Genomic DNA, 25364 nt, shown 5'->3' with positions numbered 1-25364 from the left:
CATCAGCGAGCAGCTGGTGAGCGGTTTCACACGTAATGGACAGGGTGCTGCTACCCAGGGGCGTGCCGTTGGGCGCCCAGACTCCACATGGGTCCCCACAACGTGAGATCAAAGAAGCAGGGCATGCCACGAGCGAGGAACTTTGTTCTCAAGTTCACCCAGTGATGGACATCACTCTAAGACCTTGAAGTAGCTACATGGCCAAGAAACTGAAATCAACATTGTCAGATCACGATCAGAGGGTACTGTGGTTTCTCTCTCCAGACCAGTTTTCCCCAATACTTAAAGCTTCACAAGAAGACTCCTCCCTACCCCAACCCCGGAGCCAATGCAAGATGTACATCTAGGGAAGCTTGGTCTAACTTCTGGCATGCCACGTGAATGAAAGCAGAAGAGAGAAAGTGAGGTGGTGCGCGGAAAGCAGTTCAAGACTCAGGTTGGTTATCAAGCTGATCTAGAAAACTCGTGCTATTTCAGCAAGGGCGGTCCCCCAAGACGGTGGTCACCAGAACCAATGACTTTCACAGCAAAACCCCTGCCTCTAACTTGTGTCACCTGTGCTCAGGATTTTCGCCATCAGCAGAGATGACGGACAGGGCATTGGTCAAGACCCAGCCTGTCGTACAGCACAAACTTTCTCTTCCAAGGGGGTCAGTGGGAGTCTGTCTTTGCCAGGGTGTCCCCAAGCCCGGCGGGATGCCCTTGCTCTTCTGGGTCTGGGAGAAAGGCTTTGAGCCTTTCCTTCAGGCCAGAGTGGTACCCTCAAATCCAGAGGGCTTCCTTCTGCTCTGATGATGGGGACCTGGGCCCTGGTCTGTGTAGATGCTGACAGACGAGCCATGCTTCTGAAGACAAACAGGGGGTCGAGTTCTTAATCCTCCTCCTACACTTTCCAAATTAAAAATATCCTGTTCTCACACAGACCCAGTTAAAAGAGCAACCTAAGCTTGTCAGCATCAAATCCAAAGGATTATTTTGACACAGAAATTGAGCCGCCACATGAAATTTAATTTGGCAAAACATATGGAACTTGGTATGTTTTCTGAGAATATGTTTCTTTTGGCCAGGGCGGTAGGGGAAGGGTGTACCCAAAAGGGTTTTCAGGAAGAAGTAGATAATCCCCTCTTAAGGTGATTTGAATGGACAAGGGTGGGAAAATAAATTCCTATAAAGTAATGTTACGTTAAAAAAAAATAAATAAACGCCAGGGAGGAAAACTTCCCGGGGAAAGCGTTTTTGCACAAACTTTACCCACTAGCTAGAACGTGGATGCCCTTGTTCCTGAAGATCCTTCCCGGGGTGCTCTCGGGGGCCCAGGTCTGACCAACGTAAGAGAGCGACTCCATCACCCACTTTCAGGGCTTGGCTGGCCCTCACTGAGGCAGTCTGGCTGCCGGTAGGGTGCCGGCTGTACCCTGGGAACGCTTCAGCTCACAGCACCCTCACGCCTACACAGTGACCCTCCCCTGCGTGAGAGCAGCGTGGGGGGGCTGGCAAGGTCTGGTTCGGGAGAAGGCAAGGGTTTCGCCTGAGGTATCCAAGAGGCAGGGACGGCCTTCAGATTTGCCTGTTTTGTCTTGGAGCCCTAACAAAACCCAGGGTGGGCAAATGTTCTCTCTCTATAAAGGGCTAGAGAGTGAGGACCTTAGGCTTTGCTGGCTTCGTGGTCCCTGTTGCATATTATTATTTTTCTTATAGCCTCTTACACATGTTCTTAGCTCATGGTCCATATGCCAGAGTTCGCGGCCTCCTGGGATGAAAACTTTCTGCTTACCCACCGAGCCTCTTTTTTCTCTCTCTCTGAACACCAGCAGAACTCCTACCCCCAGCCCCGTGGCAGCATGAGGTGCGCAGCTCACTGGATTCTGAAAGGGGCTACCTGGGGCCCAGGCCGGGACTCCAGTCCCCTCCTCTAAGCTGTCCTCATCGCTAGGAAGAGCGGGACAGAAACAGGAAGCAGCGTCCTCACCGAGGGAAAGGGCAGCTGTAAACATCTGGGAAGCTTTTCAACCACCTCGTTTCTCTGAGAAGTTGCTGCGGAGTCGTCCCTGGGGAGGGACACCCCCTCGGCCTCCCCAAACACGCTCCTGTGACCTAAGGAACCTGAGGGCGGGGCTCCTGGCAGGACCATCGATCTGGGTCTCAGGACGGCCGTCCCCACCTGATGCTCAAGCCCTTCCAAAGCCTCAGCACAAGCGCGCCGCGTCCCGCAGCAGAGGGGCTCGCACAGCATTGTGGGTCCTCCTCCCCAGACTGGGGGCAGCTTAAATGTTGCTGCGAGCAGTGACGAGGACGGCACATACACTCTCCACCCCCACCCCTCACCCCGGCCAGACACGCATCACTCGGCGGTGGCGACACACCAGGACAAAGAGGTCAACCGTACGGGTGACTCCACGCACCACAGGGCTGGTTCAACAACAGCGCTGGGCAACTTCGCCGTACTTTACCCAGGGTATTTGGTGCAGTCGACTTAAAAGTCTTAACACTTTTTGGGGTGGTTTTTTGTTTTTTTTTTTGGTGGGGACCAAAAAAAAATTCTCTTTTGGAAAAAACCTTTTCTGACACAGCATCACTCCCTGGAACGAGCCTTGGGTCACTATTGTATCTTAAAAATAAAAAGCACAGCAAGAACAGAGGTAGGACTTAATATATTGCCATCCGAGGGTTTCCCCGCGAGGGCCTGAACGAGCTAGGAATGGGCACCGTGGCGACAGAGCCGTCACCACCGCCATCGTGTCGCACGGTGTGGGGGGAGTACTCATGACGTGTGTGCACATCTGTATATGCTCTTTGTAAAACAGGACTCTTCCTGAAAACCCAGGACTTGGGGGTCAGGGTTTCGTATCTACTGGCCGACGGCTTCTGGCTCTCCCAGGCCACACGACTGGCTTCTCCCCCTTCTTCTTGTGCTGTGTGATTTTGGTCTCTTCCCCTCCTCTCTGCGGCAGGAGTGGGAAAGTCTGAGTGTCAGCTGTCTGGGAGGAATCAAGATGCAAGGGGCTGCCCCAAGCCCCCAGTGAAACAGAGGGATCGCGTGAAAATACCCATCCAAAGGCAGCAAGAGGCGGGTCAGCTTCTGCTCATCCACAAGGAGCTTCTCGAGTCTTCTGAAGTGCATTTCCCTGACGGCGGAGAGGCTGCGGCTGGGTTCCTCGGGGCTGCCTGCGGCTCACATGAGAAGGAAGTCTCACTCGACTTGGCGTCCCGGGACTCGGAGAGGGTGGATGCGTCTGCCTCGCTGGACAGGTCCTCCGTTGAGAAGTTGAGACTTCCAAGCTTGGCCAGAGAGTGTGAGCGTTTGAGCGGGGACGAGACGGTGAGGCCCGCCAGCCGGAGCCGTGTCTCAATCTCCTGCGTCCGCTGCTTCACCAGCCCGGGCTTGCCCCGGACGCTGTGGATGCTGTCGCTGCTGGAGCTCCGGGTCAGGTTGGAGCTCATGGACGAGGAGGTAGGGGTGTAGCAGATGGTCTTCAGGAAGTCTTTTGAGAAATGACTGGTGTGATCCAGGCGGCAGAGGAAGGGGGTGGGGCTCCTGAGGGGGCCTCCTTCAAACGGAGGGGGTGCGGCCTCCGACTTGTTGTCACTGCCAGCAAGGCCTGGCGGAGGCAGGGGTGCCGGCGGAGCGGTGGGGGCCAGAGTGGGGCTCTCCTCGGGGGTGTTGGCCTCCAGCCTGCTGGCGGCGCTGTCCCTGGAGGAAGAAGCCGGGTCTGTGGGCGTGCCCTTTAGCCTCTCCAGTTCTTTGGTGTGCTTCCGGACCAAGCCCGCCTTCTGCAGCTGAATGATGGATTCCTGGTGCTGCATCAAGTAGCTGTTGGTGGTGGGTTTCTCAGCCTCTTTACTGAAGAGAAGCCGCAGGTCCTTGGCTGGCTTCAGATCTTTCTTGGGTGGTGATTCGTCCTTCGCCACTTCCATGCTTGGAGGGTTCTTATCACAGTGAGAGTTCTTCAAAAGGAGTGACTTTGGCAGGACTTTTTGGGTTTCTCTGGAAGGTTCCAAAAGGCTGGCCGGTAGCTCTGGGGCAGCTTCAGCCCCAGAGCCACCGCTGTCTGACCTCCTCGAGCCTGCTGGTGGTAGGAACGGGGGACTTTCACTTGGGCCAGAGGCCAGTCTCTCTAAAGCTCGGGCCCTGCTGGACGCGTAGGCCACAGGGGATGACGTGAGGTGGGGCAGGAAGGTGGGCTGGGTACAGATGGCGGGTGCACTGGGGTTCTCGCCCCGCTCCCTGAAGGCCTCAGGAGCCCCGCTAGCGGTAGGGTACATGCAGTCGGCACAGGATTTGTAGGAAGGCTTCACCTTGTTAAGGATCCCGAATATAGCATCGTGCTGAAAGGGGACAAGAAGGTGGTGAGCACAGGGCAACGAGCCCGGGGGCGCAGGACATGAGGGGGCTGAGGGGTGGGGCTGGGGCAGGCAGCGCCCCCGCTTCAGTCAGTGCAGGAACAGAGGCCTTGCAGAACCCACTGGGCCATGAGTGGTGAGGGATGCTGAACCAAATTTTCCAGACGCCACGTGCCCACAATCCTGGGCACATCTCCCGCCACACAGCCAGCGTGGTGGTCGGGAGCAAGGCCGGCCCAACCTCAGCTCCGCCAACTCATGTGGGTGCCTCCCCCTTCCTTTCCCCTTCAGAGCAGATCTGTGCTTGGGGAGTATGCGGCCTCACAACGGGGCTCCTCCCTGCTAGCACGAGCACAGCACGGCTCCTAAGAACGTCACAGTGAGGTGGCAGAGGGCAAAGTGGCTTTGGAAAGACTCTACTGCTCGCCCAGACACGGGTACCCAGAGTCTTGGATGAGAGCGCCAGGCTGAGGTGCGTTGTTGTTTTTGTTTTTTTTAAACTTNTGTTTTTTTTTTTTTTTTTTTTTAATGTTTGTTTATTTTGATGGGGGGGGGGTGGCAGAGAGCGAGGGAGACAGAGGACCTGAAAAGGGGCTCGAACTCACCAACCACGAGATCAAGGACCTGAGTCAAGGTCAGACACTTAACGGACTGAGGCACCCAGGCGTCCCTGAGGTGGGTTCTATATACCAATGGGGAAGACATTTGCATTGTTTTCCGCAGAAAGCCACCTGCCTCTAGGTCAGTGTGCCTGCACCTCCACACTGTGCCCTTCCGATGGGCGGGGCAGCTGCTCACCTCCCTCACATGCATCGGCAGACAACAGGGCTGCTCCTATGGGCTGAGGGGGGGAGCCGCCCCCCGCCCCCGACACTGGTTTAGCTGTGAGATTCCCAAGCTAGTCTAAAACAAAGGCTTCTTGGCAAAGGGCTGATAGTGCAGGTGTTTCCCTGTGTCCTGCCACGGGCCCTGACTGTCAAGGGTTAATCCCATCCTGTGTCACAGACCTAGGCCCCCCAAGGTAAGAAGTCACAGGGTGGGACAGTACGGGAGGAAACTGGTCTCCCGCAGAACCCTGTCCTACTCAGGGGCCAGCTTCCGGTCAGCCAGTGAGACCCAATCACCCCCGACATACAGCCTGAACTCTCCACCTGGAACTCTGACCAAGGTTTTCTTCTAAAATCTCCAGAACCCAGCGTTCTAAAACGCAGTGAAACGGTCCCGTGGTGGGAGATTTAAGACCACCTTTCGGAGCCCAAGGAGCAATAGGCCAGGAGAGAATTCACTCGTCCAACGCGTATTTAGGGGGTGCCTGTCCCATGTCATGACCTGTGTCAGGGGCAGGGGCTGCAAACCAGACACGGTCCCCGCCCCCAGAGGGTCTACTGTCTTCTAGAGAAAACGGACCCGAAAGCTGAGCGAAGGCACAGTCACCTTACAGGTGAAGCCCTCACCAACCTGGCGCCGTAGTTCACAAGAGTTGAATGAACAAACGAATGCTTGTGTCTTGGTCCTATTCCCTCCATCGTGTCACCCACTTGATCAAATTCCAGCCAGGAAAGGCAGGCGGTGTCCTTCTCACACCTTCCTGCCCAGGCTACGCTCGTCATCTCCATTCTACGCTTCACCCCAGGTCCTGTGAGACCGACGGAGGCTTCCCGTCCTCTCGCTATGGGCATTTGCTCTCTGAGGGAAGCGTGAGTGGGGAGGCGCTCCTGAGTAATTAACACTGGGTCCGGAATGATTACCGGTGGGACGTCAGTACATCTAACTTCCCGTTTCATTCGTATTATAAGGTGGTCAAGGTGAGCCCTCCGTACAGGGGATGCTGGCACCTGCCAGCCTTCCGCGGGTGGTGAGGCCTGGGGAAGCGAAGCTCCTGGGCCCTGACTGTGGCGAGCAGGTGGGAGGAGGGCGGAAGCCAAGAGCAGGCGGCCCGGCACAGCCCTCAGAGCCCACCCTCTGCTCCTGGGCCGCTCGGAGGAGGGAAAAGCCTGGTGGAATTCATGATTTTTGGAGCAAGCGCCGGCTTGCGAAGCCTCTGCTGCAGACCCAGCACCCAGGAGCGCCACAGGGACTACCGGAGCCCGGCGCTGGAAGAGGGGTCTGAGACCAGACATTTGATGATACGGAGCAATTCCCACCAATGCTCAAAGGTGAAACTGTGGTCATGTCGCCCCTGAAGCATTTGTGAACGCAGCGACAAGTGTGGGATTTGTTTCCAGACGATTCAGGGTGGAAAGTGCGGGAGGGTGAGAACTAAGAATGGTCTTGGGTTGATAAACGCGATGCTGCGTGCTAAATTCTGTTTTCCATTCTATGGAAGAAAAACATCGAGGGGCGCCTGGGGGGCTCGGTCAGCTGAGTGTCTGACTCTTGGTCTCGGCTCAGGTCATGATCTCAGTTTGTGAGCTGGAGCCCTGGGTCAGGCTCTGTGCTGACAGCTCAGAGCCTGCTTGAGAGACTCTCCCCCGTCTCTACCCCTCCCCCATGTGCTCTCGCACGTGCGTGCCAGCACTCTCTCTCTCTCAAAATTGATAAAAATAAACTTTAAAAAAGAAAGAAAAGAGAAGAAGGAAACTGAGCCAGAGGTGCTGCCCGCCTGAGCTGCCCTGCAGAGCCCTGACACGGTGTGCCCGCCCTCCCCCTGCAGCAGCACCCGCGGGCAGGGGGCAGGCTGGGCGAGCTGCGGAGCTGCCTACCTCAAAGTCCTCGGGACAGCTTCTCTTGCTGTTGTTGTTGTTCAGGTTCTCCCGGTTAAGCAGGCTTTTGTCAGGCTGGGAGGGGGGCCGCCCCCAGCGCCCTGCTCCCGGGGCCTCCTCCCCTTCCATGTCCTCCACCTGCGGCGGTGAGGAGGCCTTGGGGCTCCTGAACTCCAGCTTCTTCTTCACCTCCTTCTCACAGGGCCTGGAAGCCTCCTGGGGGGGTATGGCCGGCCCGCACGCCTCGGTGGCCTCGGCTGCTTCCTCCAAGAGGGCGTCCCTCTCCAGGTCGTCCAGGCGAACCACGCTGGCGGTTTCGTCACTGGGGGGGTGCAGGAGGGGGTCTGGGAGGCGCCGGAAGCAGCAGGGGAGAGCAGCTCCTCCCAGGGCCCTGCTGTCCGGGAGCCCAGGCCGGGCGTCGTCGTCTAGGCAGGGCAGTGGGGCTTCTGGGGTGCTGTCTAGAGTCTCCGGCAGGAAGTCCCCAGACCCCGTGGGGTCCTCCACGGGCAGCTGGAGGCAGGCATCGCCCTGCTGGCGCCACAGTTTGTTGTGTCGCTGTTTGCTGCAGGGGAAGAGGAGCAGAGGAAAGTCGGGGGGGCAGTGCCCACGGGGTCCCCAGAGGTGGGGTGGGGGTGGGCTGGCAAGGGACAGCCTGGGGCTGACACCAGTATCGCGAGGACCCTCAAGTGCCAGGGCTCACGCCAGGAGCCTTAACTGACTTTGTCATGCAAGGACTGTGTGCCAGATACGGAAAAGCAGGGTGGACCCTGAGTGCCATCGCGGTCTTGGGGGTCTCGTCTCACTCTGTGACCTTAGCCAGTCCACTTCCTGGTTCATCTCTAAGTCTCTCCATCCGTTGGCAAGCAGGATTCTCTCCTCCTGTACCGCTGGGAGATAGCAAACAGGCCTCACACTGGCCCAATCATGTAACATGGAATATGCTTTCACTTGGGCCCATCGGAGAAAACTGGAAATATGTATTTAGGTCAGAAAGATTACGGGTCACAGGGGTGCCTGGGTGGCTCAGTGGGTTAAGCGTCCGACTTTGGCTCAGGTCATGATCTCATGGTTTGTGAGTTCAAGCCCCGCACCGGGCTCTTGGCTGACAGTGTGGAGCCCGCGTCCGATCCTCTGTCCCCGTGTTTCTCTACCCCTTCCCCACTCGCATGTGTGTGCTCTCTCTGTCAAGAAGAAACATTTAAAAATAGGTCTTATAAAGCTGTAGTAGCATTGTTAGAACACATTTTTTAAAAATGCTTATTTTGAGAGAGAGAGAGAATGTGTGAGCACAGAGGAAAGGCAGAGACAGTGAGGGTGAGAGAAATCCCAAGCAGGCTCTGCACTGTCAGCGCAGAGCCTGACATGGGGCTCGAGCTCACAACCCATGAGATCATGACCTGAGCCTAAATCAAGAGTAGGACGCTTAACCGACTGAACCACCCAGGTGACCCTGCTATAACACATTTTTAATGTAAGGGTGAAAAAAAAAGAGAGAAGAAAAAGGTTTGATGTGAAATAAAGGAAGTCAGTCACCTCCACGAACCTTAGGGCACAATGCCAATAGCATGTGGTGGTGCGGGTTACGGTGAGAGAAGCAGAGTAAAAGCACAGCGTGATGTAGGCCCTGCCTTCCTGCAGTGCACGGGAGCACCGTGGCCATTCGTGACCGCTCTGTATGCGAATTCCAGGCAAGGCCGAGAGGGGCCCCCAGATGGGGCTCCAAGTCAGGGTCGGTGCCTGTGGCTGTGAACTCAGCCTGAAGACCCCTGGTGAGGCTGCAAACACCTGATGGCAGCCGGTGACTGAAGGGCCAAGGGACAGGGGAGCAGGACCACCCACCTCTCCCCCTCCCTCGCCTCCTCCGGCTCCTCCCCTTCTGTCCATGCCTCCTCATCATCCCTGGGCCCTGCCCTGGGATCTGTCCAGCTGCTCCTTGGTTGACAGTAAAGGGACTCCAGAGACTAGGCAGTTCTCAGACCCTGTCAACCCTGCCGGGGCAACCCTGCTGGAGCACTCCTGCTTTCACACACGTGGCCAAGCCCATGGGCTCAGCTTGTGGCCTCTGCATACATCAGAAATAACCGAGGGGGGCCCCGCACCGCCCGCTGGAACAGAAAGGAGTCCTGAAGTACAGCAGGGCTCCGCCTCCACGGGGCATCCCCACGCAGGGGCCTCAGGAGCCCACGGACCTGGGGGTGCTCCCTCCCCTCTGCTGCGTGCCGGCTGCGTGCTGTGGGACACGCTACCCCCCAACATGGGGGACAGCCTGTACTGTGAGGACCTTTTCTGGGTGGGGTTAGAGGTTTAAGAGGTTCCCACGAGCCAGGTCTGGCAAAGCACCCGCAAAGGTGCACGTGTATGCTATTCTCCTCACTCTCCCAACAACCCTATCAGGGGGGCGTTACTTCCACACTCAGAAGACACAGAGGCTCAGGGACACGGGCGAGCTCGCCCAGGGCACCCAGCTCATCGGTGCTGGGGGGTGGGGCTCAGTCTGCTCGGCGGCCCTTGGAACCGCCACGGGGCGCAGCCCAGCACAGGCTAGGCACGAAGCAGATACCCAGGAAACGGGGACGGCCACGTGCCTGCACTGCACATGACATCACAGCCGGGTTAGAGGCTGTGCACCGGCCCCTCCGGCAGCAAAACAGCTTTCTGTGCGTGCCAACAAAATCAAACGGATCCCTCCTGGAAACCGCTAATCAAACCCCAAACAATGGTTGTTTTTCTCAGCCGGCCTCCCTCCCCTCTCCAGAGGCAGGGCTATAGCCGCGGAGGCCACCTCCGGGGGGAGGGGGAGGCGCCGATCCTTCTGGGCAGGCGGTCACCCACCTGGCGTCCAAGATGCCTTCATACTCAGACAGCTGCCTCATAAAGCCGGCGTTGGGGCGGGTGATGCTGCGCTTCTGCTTCACGTAGTTGTAGGCTTTCTCCAGGGGCCAGCCGAACTCCTTCATGGCATAGGCTATGACCGTGGAGGCGGACCTACTGACGCCCATTTTGCAATGTACCAGGCACTTGGAGTGGTTCCTCCTGCACGGGCGGGGAGACAGTCCAGACTCTTCAACAATTTCCCTCTCTCGGGAGTTCTGCACGCCCTGAAGTTATCTCCGCACCCAGACCCCCCTTCTGCCCAGATATTTGTGCAGCAGATGGCCACACGCCCTCTAAAGGAAATAGCTTCACTGCAGAATCAATTAGCACACAATGGGAACTCAAAAGAACTCTGTCCTGGCCTTGCCAAGCTGTGCAGGGAAAGCTCCCAAACAGGGCCGCCTTCGGGGACACTCCAGGAGATGCTCCGGGATGCTCCAGGAGACCAGAGGCTTTTCTGCAGGGAGCAGAGAGGCAACCAAAGGGACATCTGCAAAAGCCACGCAGCTGCTACAGCAGATGGAGCCAGGGAGTGGGTGACTGCAGAAAATGGGGTCAGCGAACCAAAGACTACAAGGCCCTCGGGACAGCAAGGTACGCACTGGACAAGAGGTTGGGGAGCCGGCGCCAGGGCAGCAGCACCCCGGACTCAGAGGAGGGGAGGAACACAGGTGCACAGGTGGCTTGCGGGGAGGTGGTCCTGACTTCATAGATACAGCAGAGCCACAGACGGTGCTTCTCGGGACCTGGCTTCCTTGAGAATGGAAGGGGCTGGCAGGGCGGGCCTGGAGAGCTTTGTTTGCACAGCGGGCAGACCCACCAGCCTGCCTGTTTACACTGGAAGCAGCCGGCTGCTCAGGCTCGTTTCCTAGACCCCAGGCTTCAAATTCATCCCCGTATGTCATGCATTTTGTTTTGCTTGCTTTTCTGTTTCACTGCTGGTCTGAAATCTACCCCCCAAGAATTCAAACAAACTGAGATTTGGTAAGGACATGTTACATAGCTTCGCCCCCGATGGGGCACAAAGCATAAGATGGGGTTTCTCTCGACAGCGTCGTGGAGGGTTTTCTCTCCCTTGGTGAGGCAGGGTTGTTCCGTAGGAGAATAAGGGAAGGACCAGAGACAGCGGACACCCGTGACCGGCTCAGGGCAACGGGGACCTCTGACGGTCTGCCCCTTTCTATGAATAGGGAAACTGTACTGACACAGCTGTGCAAGGCGGGCCATACCTCGGGGCGTATGCGGCCCCGAAGGTGCCCAAAGCCCATGTACGACTTGGCCCACCCTCCCCTCTCCTTTGGCTCAGCGACTCCACAAGGGCAGAGTGCCCAAGAATGTGCACTCGGTATCAGACCCTTTTTTGATACCACTTCTGATGCCATCAGCAGAAGTGGGGGCCGACGTCACAGTGGAAGATGGGGGAAACGAAGGCTCGTCAGGGCCCCCACCTTGAGATCAGCGACTGTGCCCTTTGGCGCTACGGGTGCTGTGGGTTACGACCAGAGGTCTGCCGGACCTCAGAGGCTCCACAAACCAGGAGACGGCTGTGTCTGGGACTGCTGTTCATTCCTGCCCACCCAGCGTCTGCCAGACTCAGCCCAGCTTCTCCCGCCCACTTACTTTGCTTTGTTTATAAAATGGTACGCCTCGTTCCAGTGGGCAAGGAGGTCGGTTGTTTCCTCGTCGTAGACTCGGATGTTATGATATGCAAACAAGCCAGGAAAAAAGTTATCTATTTCTCTAGTGACATTTAAGATGTAGTCAACACTGTAATGAGAAAAAAGTAAAGGACACATTTGGAGAATCAGAACGAGGAACTACAAAGAACAAGGTAACAGAAAACTGAGCAAAGAAAAAATTAAACATGCACGCATAAAGGGTATATACGTTTACGGTGGGACTTTTGTTTTTCCTTAACGGTCATTAACACACATTGGTGTGTTTTCTAAATGCCTCTATATGATGACAAGGTATTATATTTAAAATTTTTAAAAATATAGATTTCTTCATAAAAACTCAGAAAAAAAGTTCAAAGCATTGCTAAGCAATACAAATTCTGGCAAGCAAACATACATATTACTTAAATACATTTTCAAACACTCTTAAAGTTTCAAGATTTGTAACTGTTATGAATATATTGAGGCTTAACAAAAACAAAGTCTCCACTTTTAAATAGCTAAAAAAAAAAAATAGAATATATCCATCCATTATTCATGTACCTAAAAACTGCCTTAAATCTTTTTTGAAACAAGGCAGACTAGAAACAAATAAATCGTTGAGAAGGTCCTCAAATGCAGCTTCTGTAGTTCTTTAAATGTGATACTTCTATTCCCGGAAGAACAAAATAATTTCAGGAGTTAGAAAATACCTCAAATCAGTTTTGTAAGAGAATACACAGGAACACTGTAAGAAAATACCTTTAAAGGTCATTTATTTATTCCCAGCATGAAAAGGCAGAAAGAGTATTGCTCTACATTTTAAGAATATTTTTTTTTTTTTTGTCGAAAAAACACATCTTAACCAGTAGTTCTAACGGTGTATTTTAAGATTTGTTTAGTCTTGGTTTTTAAATGCAGTGATTCAAGGATGCCATCATGTCAGACCCACAGAACGGTGATTTTGTGGCTGTGTTGTTTAAAAGAAAATGTCCAGACATCTGTTCTTGAAGATCTAGATTTAAACTTTTTTTTTTTTTTTCTATTCCCACTGCTGGACATTTCTCAGGCTGAGGCAGGTATATGCCTCTGGCCAACACGGATTCCCACCAGAACCCAGAGTGTAACCTCTGTAGAACCAAGAGCGCCCCTGGGATCCGAGCAGCTGCACGGGCCACCCCAGGACCACCAGCACCCATGCCGGGCAGTGGGCCCCGTGCCACTGGTGTGTGGTTGTGAACTTCTCTTGCTAACACGCACAATCACAGGGAACCCCGTTAAAACATAAAACCCATGAATGATTCAGGAGGTGGCATTTTGAAGCACATCTGTTTAGCTGTGCAAAGCTGCCCGGCCCCGCCAGGTGGCTGCCTTGGAGACTGGAGGTGGGGTGTCCGCAGTTCTAAGGGCTCGACCTTGAGGGTTTCTAAGCTGCCTGGAAGGACAAGGGGAGACGAGGGGAGCAGACTCACCCTGAGCCCTGCAGTTCCTCCAGATTGGATGCATTCCATTCAGAGCCCTGGGGGACAGATCACACAAACCCCCGTGAGTGTCACATGTCAGCCTTAGAGCTGCTTATGGGATGCACGGTGCGGGCTAGCCCCGACGGGCCCTTGGCCTTCGACAACGGACAGAACCAAAAGAGGCCGGTATCGAAGCAGGTTCCCGAGGCAGTCACAGTGTCGTCAGCCTGAGCGTGATGCCCTCTGGCCTTCGGGGAACAGCAAGTTCCGCAAAACCTGCACCCCTCTTGCCACTTCATTTCCTAGGACGCCAGCAGGGTCCTGTCACCGGAGGCAGTGGCTTCCGACCTCCCACTCAGGAGAGGGCCCTTGCACACACTGCGAACTTAAAGCAGGGGTTGTCTGGGGCACCTGCGTGGCTCAGTCGGTTAAGCGTCCAGCTTCAGTTCAGATCATGCCCTCACGGCTCGTGAGTTCCAGCCCCATGTCGGGCTCTGTGCTGTCGACGCAGAGCCCGCTTCAGATCCTCTGTCTCCCTCTCTCTCTGCCCCTCCCCTGCTCATGCTCTCTTTCAAAAATGAAGAAATGGGGCGCCTGGGTGGCTTAGTCGGTTAAGCGTCCGACTTTCACTTAGGTCATGATCTCGCGGTTCGTGGGTTCGAGCCCCGCGTCGGGCTCTGTGCTGACTGCCAGCTCAGAGCCTGGAGCCTGTTTCAGTCTGTGACTCCCTCTCTCTCTGACCCTCCCCTGCTCACGCTGTCTCTCTCTCTCTCTCTCCTAGAAATAAATAAAACATTAAAAAAAAAAAAAGAAAAAATATTAAAAAATAACAAAATAAAGCAGGAGTCAGTCCACCTTTCCTGGGAAGTATTTTTAAAAGATCCCACCCTCTGACCCAGTAGTTCCATTCATACAAAAAGCTGTCCTGTGGAAACACCCAGAATTTGCACAGAGATTTATATACAAGGATAGTGATGGTTATTTATAACGACAAACAATGGAAAACAACTCAGAGGTCTGACAAGAAATCAGCAAGATAAATGATGATGAATCTGTATGAGAGAGCACTTAAAAATCATAGTTTTTGGTGGCTGGTCAGTGACACAGGGAAATGCCACAGAATGAAAACAATTTAAAACAAGAAAACAGGATACAAAACTATATAAATAGTATGATTCTTTCCTTTCCTCTTTTTTAAGAAGCTATATAGACATAAAAAGAAAAAAAAAAAAAACACAAATGGGGAAATAAATATACCAGAACACTCACAGTGACTACATCCAGATTTGTAAAACTGGGAACGCTTATTATTTTCTTCTTTAGAGTTTCTCCTATTTCCTTACCTCCCATGACATGTTTTGATTTAAAGCACACTAAAAAAGAAACCTTCCACTTCTTGAGCATATGAGGAACACAGAAGGGGAAGAAAAGCGAAAGAGAAAACTATCACTTGGCCCTTAGGAAATGCAAACGACATGGAGTCAAAAGAGCAACACCCCCACCCCCCAAGTCTCCCTAGAAGCTTCTTTTCCCAGGAAGGCAGGCCCCAAGGACGCAGGGGCTGCAGGGGCCCAGCGAAGCTGGCATCGTGTGGGTGCAAGCTGGATTTCCACGCTGCAGGGAGAGGCTCAAATATAAAAATTCCTTTAATATCTCTCATGGAAAAAGTGACATAAAGCACCAAACCGCACCGAGAAAATAAAGGGAGCTCTGCTCAACGTGTGAGCATCCCCTTGTTGTGATCACCACCTAGTGGAGGGACAGCCCGCCTTCTGGTGTCTTCCATCGGGGAAGACCACCAGCTTCCCAGGGAGAAGAGGAGAGCCCAGCACTGGCCGACAGCTTTCCAGAGAGAGGCTTCAAATCCACATGCTCACATACGTTTTAATATGCACGTTAAAAATACAGCTACGCAGGGCGTGATATATAAGAATATGCTACATATATGCATATTTAATATATCAAGTCTGTATCACGACACATGCATGTGGAGAACTACGGAGCACTTCTTGTGGGCAGAAAACACAACCTTTCATGCCTTCGGCGGCAAACGCGCTACCTCCACTTTCCCAGGAAGTGATTCCTGCTCTAACGATGGGTGCCATTTGTGAGTGGCTACGCAACTGCACTAGGTGCTTTAAAAACGTCTCCTACTTCATCCTCATAACCATCCCACATGGTACAGAAGGAAGGAGAAAGGCAAAGAGGCCCGGTGCCGGTCACGCAGCTGCTCGGGCTTGGGAGCGGGGCCCTGGCCCTGGTGGGTCTGATCTTTGTCACACTACATTGCTTCTCTAATTTTAGCAACATGCCTTCCCCTATAGTCTCTGAGAGGCGCTGGGAACTCGCCAGTTGCCTTCTATGGAGATTTATAGCATTAAGAAAATCTGAGCAAGAGATGGAGGTGGGGAGATTACGCACAGCCCGCCCCTGGGGATGCTACTAGAGCCTGTTCCTCGGCTGGGCCTGGGAGCAGTGCACAGAGCAGTCACCCGGACAGAGAGGGGAAGCGGTGTTTTGGGTGTGTGGTCTGTTTTCCCTACTGCTTCTCATGTCTCAGGATGCCGGGGCATGATTCTGGGGTTCAGGGAGCATGCTCCCTCTGGTAACTGGGGGTTCTGAGCCCGCAAACCATTGGGAGGTAACTGGGTGGGGCCTCTGTGTTCGTGACTGAAGCCCAGGGTGGGGAGAGTCTGGCAGCTGCCGTGAGCGGGCTATGCCGGGGAGCCTTCAACAACTGCCCACAGCTCCTCCGGGAGCCACCCCTGGGGCCTCGGGCTCGGGAGCAAACCCGGGGAGGTCAGGGCAGTGGGGTCAGGGACAGGAGTTCCCAGGGCGTTCAGGACCCAGGTGCCCGTACCTCTGTGACTTTGCTGCAAGGCCCTGCTGATTTCTGTCCCCCCCACCAGACCCTGCCGGGGGCGGTGCCTCTTACGAGATACAGATGGTCGAAGATAAGGGAGGGCTTGTCCATCTGTCCCAGGATCAGGAGCATTTCGTTGTCTATGAATTCCTTGAATTCTTTCAAGTTGCAGCTCATCTGTGTCTCCAGTTCACTCCGGATCTGTGCAGTGGGGAAGGGAAGGACAAGGGATTTGGTACAAAACGACAGCTGTCCACCTCCAGAACAGCAAAGTCACAACTTACACTGGGCTTGTTTTCAAAGAAGATGTTTCGTGGGGCGCCTGGGGGGCTCAGTCGGTTAAGCGTCCGACTTCGGCTCAGGTCATGATCTCACGGTTCGTGGGTTCAAGCCCCACGTTGGGCTCTGTGCTGACAGCCAGCTGAGAGCCTAGAGCCTGTTTCGGATTCTATGTCTCCCTCTCTCTGATCCTCCCCTGCTCACGCTGTTTCTCTCTCAGAAATAAATAAAAACATTTAAAAAATTTAAAACAAACAGAACAAAAAAGAAGTTTTGTTGTTGTTGTTTTGCTTTGTTTTTACCCAAACGCATACTCCTGAGGCGCAGGCAGCACACAGCCAGGGGGCAGAAACACGGCTGCTCGGGCCCGAGGGCAGTCTGACCAGGAAGAGGGGATTATTTTATATGAAGCAGCAGATTCCCAGGGGACCTCTTCTTTTGTGTTTAAGGCATGTTTTTACAGTAAAATAGCAAATATATCCCAGTCAGTTTCACCTTGTTCTGGAAGGCATCACGGTATGGTTTTTTATGTGTATTAACTAATAAAAAGATGATGTATGGCTTTTTAAAGGGGCTGTTTCAACCCCCTCTGTCTGCTTAGTTTAAGCTATTATTATTATTTTTTAGTGTTTGTTTTTGAGAGAGAGAGCAAGGGAGGGGCACAGAGAGAGGGACAGAAGATCCGAAGCAGGCTCTGTGCGGTCAGCACAGAACCCGACATGGGGCTCGAACTCATGAACCGGAAGATCATGACCAGAGCTGAAGTCAGACGCTTAACTGACTGAGCCACCCAGGCGCCCCTAACCTATTATTATAATTCACTGCATTCTTTGAACAAATAGTAAGCTGAGAAAAAGAAAACAGTGATCCAAGGAAACGTTCAAAGGCAGATGGGAAGCGGCCCAGGGCTCGGAACTCGCTGGTAACTGGTAACGCTGAGATTGCAAACAACAGTCTGCTGCATGTCAGTAACACACAAAGCAGAGAGAGGGTCTTAGGAGAGAAATGCTGCTCAGGGCCGTCTACGGGTCCCAGGGAATTGGCACTGAAGGTCTGACAGGTTCAGAGAGGCCAGGGAATTTGTTTAAGGCCCCACGGCAGGTACGCAGTGCAGCCGGACTCGAAGGCCCGCACTCCTTCCGCTAAGCCCTGTGGGAAAAAGCCTCTGAAAGTCAGTGGGCAGGTGCCGGACCTGCCTGTGCTGTGGTCTGGGTGGTGGGACACATGAGCACTGCGTGAGCTCTGGCCTGCAAAGGCGCAAGCCCTCTTACTTCTTTCGAGGTCACGTTTTCCAGGTCCTGGCTCATCATGATGCTCCGGAGCTTGGCCTTGATGAGGCGCTCGGTCCTCTCTCCCTCGGTTGGCCTGGAAAGAAAGGACATTGGGTCACACGCACACCGAGAGGGCACCTGAGGTCAGCGTGTACAGAAACCCCAGATGCTCCTGGGCTAACGAGAACACAGCCTGGACTCAGGCAGCTCCTGCCTTGATGTGCATGTTTTGGTGGTGGGGGGAGGGGACAGAGGAGTCCCGCTCTGGGTCTGGAACTCCCATGCGAGTCCACAGAGCGGAGAGCAGATGGCACGCACGAACAACGGCTGGAAAGCACATCCTTGCCTGGGTCTGCAGAGAATCCCTCTCAAGGCCAGACCTGGAGGCACTAGAGTAGCGTCCTGCTCCCCATCCCCCACCCCCGCCCTCCCACAACCAGCCTCTTCTGTCTCTGCTTGAACGTGTCTGGGCGTGATGACATCGCTGTGTCCAGAGGCAGTCCAGAGTTCCAACTGCATCTGGCTCCCGCGATGTCCTTCTTACACGAGGAATCTATGTGTTTCCCTGCAGCTTCTGCCCATGGCCCCGGTTCTACGCAGACCAGAATAATTCTTCCACAGGGCGCCCCTTTATATATTCAAAGACAACTATAACTCTCCCCCAGACCTCTTGTAATTTGAGGCCTCATGAGATGTGGCTTCCGGTCCTCTCCTTACTCAAGCCGACCTCTCCGTCCGGGGCCCTCTGCAGTGCAGTCCCAGAGGGACAGACAACTCAGGGGGAGGATGGTTCTAAACAAGACAGGAGGGGAGAGTCACTTCCTTCTGGACCTAGACTTTTCATTTAGCGTATGTCAACTCAGGCCACATGAGCTCTGCTGGAGGGAATGTGACACGGGCCACTGGATTGGGCCTCAAAGGCAGCCTGCCCTCGCCAGTGTTGGTGCAGCTGTATTTTAGGGTCCTAGGACGATGGATATACAATACTTCTAAGAGCACAGGGAACGGCTCTGGAAATTAAGTCTCGGGCCAGCTGAAGGGGAGAGGCCAGACCCAAGAGCCCTGCCCGAGGGTCGCTGAAGCAGGTGGGCTGCAGGAGTCACGGGGCTGTTCCCCAGAAACGCATCCACACTGAAATCCATCTCTAATTCTAATGGGGAAGATGGTGGTCGTGCCATCCCAGAGCCAAAGACCACGGTGGGGCAGCAGGTGAGGGAGGGCCACTCGGCATGCTGGTCCTGGGAGAGGTGGCCCTCACGCACCAGACTACGGGGGAGGTGCAACCTCGTGCAGACTCCAGGTGGCCCGGCGTGGGCGTGGGTGTGGGCGAGGCCGCAGGGCACTTACTTGTCCACAAACAGGGCCGGGGAGTCGGGCCGCGTGGACTCTAGGTCCTGCATGGCGTTCCACTCATTGATGCAGCTCTGGTCGGAGCTGATGCAGCTCTCGTAGTAGGTGGCCCAGATGAGAGCCACGCCGCCGGGGAAGTAGTTGTGTCTTCGCGCCACTTCGCAGGCCTTGTGAAGGACCTGCAGGGCAGACCTGGGGTGAGGAGGGGGACAGGGTCAGGCCCGGGGCAGGCCGGGGGGTGCTGGGCTTTCCCCCTGACTGGGGGCTGAGATCATGGCCAGGCAGGGTGATCCCTAAAGGACTTCCTACTGGAGTGCGTTTTCCCACGTATCAGGTTACCTGGGGGCTACCAGGCAGCCCAAAACCTCCAGATTAACACGCCTCGTCTCCATGACACATGCTTTGTCCCCAGGCAGCAGTACAAACGTTATCGCCCACCCAGAATGACTCATGTATCTCTCTGCACTCCATCCATTAACTCCCAAGAGTGAAGATTTCCTTCTGAAGCTGTGGGGATACCGTAAATGTGGAACCACCCGGAAGCCTAGGAGGCTCCGAGCAGGAAGGAGTCTCTAACTTACAGCAGAGACATTTTACTGCGTTCTGAATGACGTACTGTGTAACCCTGTCCCATCAGTGTTATCACAGCTTCAAAGCTTAGATCTCTTGGGGAAATGAAGCTCCAGAAGCTCACATTGATACAGGAATGAAATGAAGACAGGGTTCAAGAAGGAGTGGGCTGGGCTAGGGGTGCCTGGGTGGCTTAGTCGGTTAAGCGTCCGACTTTCGCTTAGGTCATGATCTCGCGGTTCGTGGGTTCGAGCCCCGCGTCGGGCTCTGTGCTGACTGCCAGCTCAGAGCCTGGAGCCTGTTTCAGAGTCTGTGACTCCCTCTCTCTCTGACCCTCCCCTGCTCATGCTCTCTCTCTCTCTCTCTCCTAGAAATAAATAAAACATTTAAAAAAAAAAAAAGAAGGAGTGGGCTGGGAGGAACAGCACGGAAAACGTATACAATCACGGTCAGCTCGTCATCCTTTTCTTTTCTAAAGCTCTTTTTNTGGTTGCCGCACAGAAGCCACCGCGTGTGCCCTACTCAGGCGCGTCTGTCCCATCTCCAGGCTGCCTGTGGGGACTGGCCTGAGCTACACATTTGCTACATTTGGTTCTGTGCCTTAAGTTCTGGAAGGCCTGTTCTGGAAGTTCTGGAAGTTCTGTGGGCCTGTTTTGAAGGCGGGAAGAAACGATCCAGGGGCGCCAGAATCATCTGGGACATGGGGAGACTGAGGATTTTGTGAGTTTCCCCAGAATGGTCCTGAACTGGGGGCGGTGGAGGGTAACAGACAAGGTAAAAGCGAAGCACTGCCTCTCGCGCTGCCCCAGAGGCAAAAAGTAACAACTGTGAAACACTGGGCAGGACCTTCTCCCCAGACCCCACCACCTTTTTCCAGAGTCTTTTCTAGATCACTGGAGAGGGGCACCGTTGTGTTGAGTTTGCTGTGCAGCCCCCCACCCCCTGCCCCCCCCCGGAGGAGGAAGGCTCTGGGATGCCAGCGCCGGTTTGGGAAGCACTTGACGTGACCCATTTCACCTGGCGCAGACTCTACCCACGGCTACGTCATCCCCCAGGCAGCGCGTGCGGGAGGCCCTGCGCTCTGTGTCCCAGAGCGGGGGCCCTGGGAGAGCACCCTCCCAGCACTCCCGGGTTCCACACGGGAGGGCCACCTCCCTCAACAGACTTTGAACCCCACCAAGACAGGAATTATGTTCTGTCGTACGCCCTCCCAGATGCCCGGGGCCTGGCAGAGTGCCGTTCCCCTGAGGGCGCAAATCCAGCGTGTGCCAGGTACAAAGGACCGGCTAATTCGTGCTAGAATGACATTTGGACAGCCGGAACTGTAGATCCGTAAAAATAATGGCAAAAAGACAACCCCGTTACTAACTGGGCAAAGGGCTGGAGCAGACATTTCCCCAAAGAAGATGCGCAAATGGCCAATAAGCACATGAAAAGAGGCTCAGTAGTAATTAATTAGGGAAACACAAATCAGAACTATAATGAGATACCACTTCACACCCCTTAAGCGGGCCATTATGACGAAATAAAACAAAATAACGGGGCTCTGGAGAGGACATGGAGGAAATGGGATCCTTGTGCATGGCTCGGGGTGGAGGGTGGAATGTAAAATGGCACGGGTGCTGCGGAAAAGTTTTGGTTCCTCAAAAGGTTAAACACGGAATTAACCACGTGATCTAAAAATTCCACTTGTAGGTACATACTCTAAAGAACTGAAAACAGGAACTCAAACAGATACTTCGACAGTAGCCAAAGGATGGAAATAACCCAGATGAGAGCATAAACAAAACATAATGTCTAACCAGAGACTGGAGTAATACTCAGCCTTAAAAATACTGTGACCCAGGGGCACCTGGATGGCTCCGTTGGTTGAGCATCTGACTCATGACTTCAGCTCAGGTCACAATCTCACTGTTCGTGGGTTTGAGCCCCGATGTCAGGATCCGAGGTGACATTGCAGAGCCTGCTCGGGACGCCCTCTCTCTCTGGCCCTCCCTGCTCATGTGTGTGCTCTCTCAAAATACATAAACTTAAAAAAAATTATTATTATTTTTTGCTACAATATGGACAAACCTCATCAAGATTTTTTTTTTTAATTTTTTAAAAAATGTTTTATTTATTTCTGAGAGAGAGGCAGCATGAGCAGGGGAGGGTCAGAGAGAGAGGGAGACACAGAATTGGAAGCAGTCTCCAGGCTCTGAGCTGGCTATCAGCACAGAACCCGATGCAGGGCTCAAACCCACGAATCGTGAGATCATGACCTGCGCTGAAGTCAGATGCTTAACCGACTGAGACACCCAGGCACTCCTAACCTCGTCAAGATTTTAAGTGAAATAAACCAGACACAAAAGGACAAAAAGTAGATGATTCCACTTATAGGAGGGACTGGAATAGGCAAATTCACAGAGACAGAATGCAGAATAGAGGGTACCAGGGGCTGGGGAGAGAGGGCATAAGTGTTTAATGGGCACAGGCTTTCCATTTGGGAAGAAGGAAAAGCTCCAGAAATGGATGGTTAAGTTCGCACCTCACAGATGTACACTGAAAGGCATACTTTAAAAAAGTGGTTAAAATGGTACCTTTTACATTATGCATATTTTGCTCCCCCCTCCCCCACAATGCACCTAAATGAGCCTTAAAGTCGAAGGGGGTCTTTTGATTCATGTTGGCAGCTAAAGAAAAAAAATTTTTCGAAGGTAATAAAATTCCCCAAGACCACACTTACCACATGGCCTGGACAGACACGGGCTTGAAGACGTGCATCCGCCCTGCTGTGCTGACGCTGAACCCCCTGAGAAAGACAAACAGAAAAGAACGGGACTGTGGTGAGAAATGGGACACTGCACCCACAGCGAAATGGTGGCCCATGTGGACACCCTGCAGACGAGGGCGTCTCGCGCTCTCTGATAAGGGACTACTGGCCCGCATGTCCAACAAGGGCCACAGTACGAAAAACAAAAACAAAAAGGAAACGAAAACAAACGTCCACTTTCAACCCAGCTACACGAGGTCTGTCAGAAACACCAAGCCTGGTGAGGGCAACGACGCCATCTGATGCCATCTCGTTCACGTTCCTGCCACCGTCCGAGCAGCCACCGCGGCCACTTCCTGCCCCCCGCGTGCCGTCCATTACTTTCGCAATTGTGTGGGAAAGATACTTACGGAAGGCAAAATGTTAAGAAGGAAAAAAATAGAACCATAACCCTACCTCTCCCTTCCCCTCCCCCCAAAAGGTCACATTTTACTTTTTCTCCCCGAAGGCTAACTATGAGGCAAGGTAACTTTTACCGTTGGAATCTCAGAGGAGGGATAACTTCTACTCGGCTCCTTTGCACTCATGGTGGAACCCGCGTACTTCCCTTGGAAGCAAATGTATGTGGGACCCGATGGCTCTTCGTCTCTTGTTTACCTGCCCAGGCCAAACGGAAGGGTTCCTCCTCTGCAGCCCCCAGAGAGGCACCTGACACGCTGCTCCATTTGCCAGCTGCCTGTCTGTCTGTCTTCCCCGGCACCCCACAGACCACGGGCTCCCGCTGTGTCCTTTCCAACCGTGGACTTGGAGACCAGCCCCACGTGGAGGGCGCATGCTGAATATTCATCTAACACATGGAGGTAAATGGGTGAATATCTGCTGCCTGTTGCCCTTGACTATCACACGGCAGCGGATCTCCTGAAAATACCCTTCTGTTGCTACTCTGTGACCCAAACGCCCTGACACAATGCTAAAACGTCCCCTTCCTGGCGTGGCTTGCTGAGGGGCGTTGCTATTTCTCCCGATGTAAGGAGCACAGCACACACGTGACCCAACAGTGCCCCCACCGCCTGGTGTTTCAAAGTCTACAGCGCAAGATTTAAAGAGATCTCCTTACCCATCTCCATCGAGGTGGATTTTCGTGTCGCTCCACAGCCGGAGAACCATCCCGATGGTGCAGCTCTTACTACTCAGGAGGAAAGAGCAGATGCCGTGGAGTTAGGGTCCACCCGCTCGAGCGCGGCCTTCCCTCTCTGTCTTCTCCCTGCCTGGCCAGCGCACAAGGGGCACCCAGCACCTGACCTGGGCCTGGCCACTGCGCATGTATCTGGGAGAAGCTCTCAGGCTGTCTGCAGATGGGCCCTCACTGGAGGGGGTCACCAGTGACCTCTACTTGGAGCTAGTCACAGGGGACTCTGAGCTCACCCAAGTGTGGGTGGGGCCCAGGTCTCGGCTGGGGCTCTCAAGGGGACAGAGAGCAAGCAGCTGCCCTCACACCCACGCTGCCACAGGGGGTGAGGCTGCCGACGGCTGGTACACTCCCGGAACGAGGCCACACACCCTCCAGGGGACGCAGGCGAGTGGTGGCAGCCAGCGGGCCTCCTGTCCCAGGGTGGCGGGGGTGGGGAGGGTGCCAACACCGTTACTGGAACTCATTTCCGGGCCTCGGTCTCTGTACCTTTGTATAGCTGTGTTTTAAAAATTAGCTTAATCTGCTTTTGTTTTGCTCAACCTACCAGGGAAATGACACTTAATGACTTTGTGGACAGGCACCACTGGACAACACAGAGGGAAAGAAAGGGCTTTATCAGAGGGTCCCCTTGGATTATTATGAAAATTCTTCAGGCATTCACAAGGGTCTGCTGGTGACAGACTGCTAGAGCTGCCAAGGCCAACTCCAACAACCTCCAGGGATCTAGAATGTTCTCCTCTGCCCCCTTAGTCACCGCCTGGGAGTGACACGACGCTCACGTGCTTGTGGATGAGGAACTGAGCTCCCAGACCCTCTTCACCCTGAGCACTGGTGACCGTGTGGCCCTTCCCACCCTCGGCTTCTCTGTCTGTGGGGAAGGTAGCTTCAAGCCCTTCATATCAAATTAGACTCAGCCTTCTGTGTTAGGCAAATTCTCCGGCCCCACCCCTGCACTCCTACCCGTACTTGATGGGCTAATTATATTTCCTTGTAGAGCCACAGAATAAAATTTATGCCCAGTCTCGTGGGGCCCCAGAGCTACTTGGCTGTGTCAGTGTGGACCGGCCCCTCAGAGCCCAAAACCGACATGCTGAAAGCCCAGGGTAGAGGGAACCCTGGGAACACGTGGCCAAGCCTGGAAGGCTTGCCCCGTTTGGGCACTGATGACTCACCAGACGCTGGGAGCTGGTGATGAGGAGAGGAGACGGAACAGAAGGCTATGAGCAATGCTGGAGCCAAAGGCCCAGGCTCAGGGCAGGAGGGGGCCTTTCGGTGGAGACGAAGCAAGGGCAGCATCTAAGCTGGCCTCTCTGGATTGCAGAGATGGGGGAGAGCCCAGTGAGTGCCACGTGCGCGGGGCCAAGTCCGCGGAGCACTTGTACTCAGGCTCCCGCCGTACAATCAAGAGCACGAGCAGGGACCATGATATGACCTAACAACTCTTCCTGATCTGTTATTCTGTGAGTTTCCAGGAGTCGTGCAGGGACTGACAGTCAAATTTCTACAGCGAAGGAGGGCCTGTGCGCTTGCACATATGGCAAGTGGGGTCTTTTAGAGGAAGAATAATCTTGAAGGACAGGGTGGGCAGGGGCAGCTGGAGGAGAAGGCAGTGTCAAGTCCCTGGGGCCTGCGAGGCAGGAATAGAGGGGCCGGCTGGGCCAGTGCGGACTCGAGGGAACGGTGGAAGCCCTTCACAGATTGCTCGAGACCAACAAGGGCAGTGTGGCCGGGTGCTCCTGTGGCGCTCCAAGTGCCCTGGGTCCCAGACAAAACAGTGCGCCATGGAACATGGGGGTGGCTGCTCCGGTCTCCAAGGGGGCACACGGAGGGCTCTGAAGGAGCTCTTGGGAGCCTCAGGGCCGCCACCAGCACATGGTGTCCCCTCCAACACCGCACCTGCACATCTTCTCACAGGAACCCCCCGCAGGTGCCCCTGTGGGCAATTCCCATCTCTCCCTCTTTTAAGAATAAGGAAGCAAAATCTCAAGTCAGGGATTTAAAAAAAGCAAGCATATCATGCTGTCAGCAGGGCCAAAAGCCTCGGTAAGGAGC

General features: G+C 54.3%; 1 protein-coding gene across 4 annotated transcripts in view; it reads right to left on the bottom strand.

The window, feature by feature from the left end:
- Positions 1-2633: 2633 nt before the first annotated feature.
- The window catches only part of SSH1 (slingshot protein phosphatase 1), a 55601-nt gene continuing 32870 nt past the window's right edge, over positions 2634-25364 (bottom strand). For 3 of the 4 annotated variants that reach the window (XM_077765967.1, XM_077765964.1, XM_077765966.1), the window contains 10 exons: positions 23238-23306; positions 22094-22159; positions 18796-18990; positions 17449-17542; positions 15971-16099; positions 13045-13091; positions 11538-11684; positions 9876-10076; positions 7044-7605; positions 2634-4326 (listed from right to left, as the gene is read on the bottom strand). In XM_077765967.1, coding sequence (XP_077622093.1) covers positions 3073-4326; positions 7044-7605; positions 9876-10076; positions 11538-11684; positions 13045-13091; positions 15971-16099; positions 17449-17542; positions 18796-18990; positions 22094-22159; positions 23238-23306 — 2764 coding nt within the window. In that variant the 3' untranslated portion in view covers positions 2634-3072. Of the gene's footprint in view, positions 4327-7043; positions 7606-9875; positions 10077-11537; positions 11685-13044; positions 13092-15970; positions 16100-17448; positions 17543-18795; positions 18991-22093; positions 22160-22656; positions 22773-23237; positions 23307-25364 lie in introns of those variants that run through there. The other variant, XM_077765968.1, reaches the window with a different exon arrangement.

Source organism: Crocuta crocuta, unplaced genomic scaffold, assembly GCF_008692635.1.
Source record: "Crocuta crocuta isolate KB4526 unplaced genomic scaffold, BGI_CrCroc_1.0 scaffold339, whole genome shotgun sequence".
Classification (NCBI taxonomy): Eukaryota; Metazoa; Chordata; class Mammalia; order Carnivora; family Hyaenidae; genus Crocuta; species Crocuta crocuta.
Note: the sequence above shows the minus strand (reverse complement) of the source record. Positions and strands in the feature narration are given on the sequence as shown.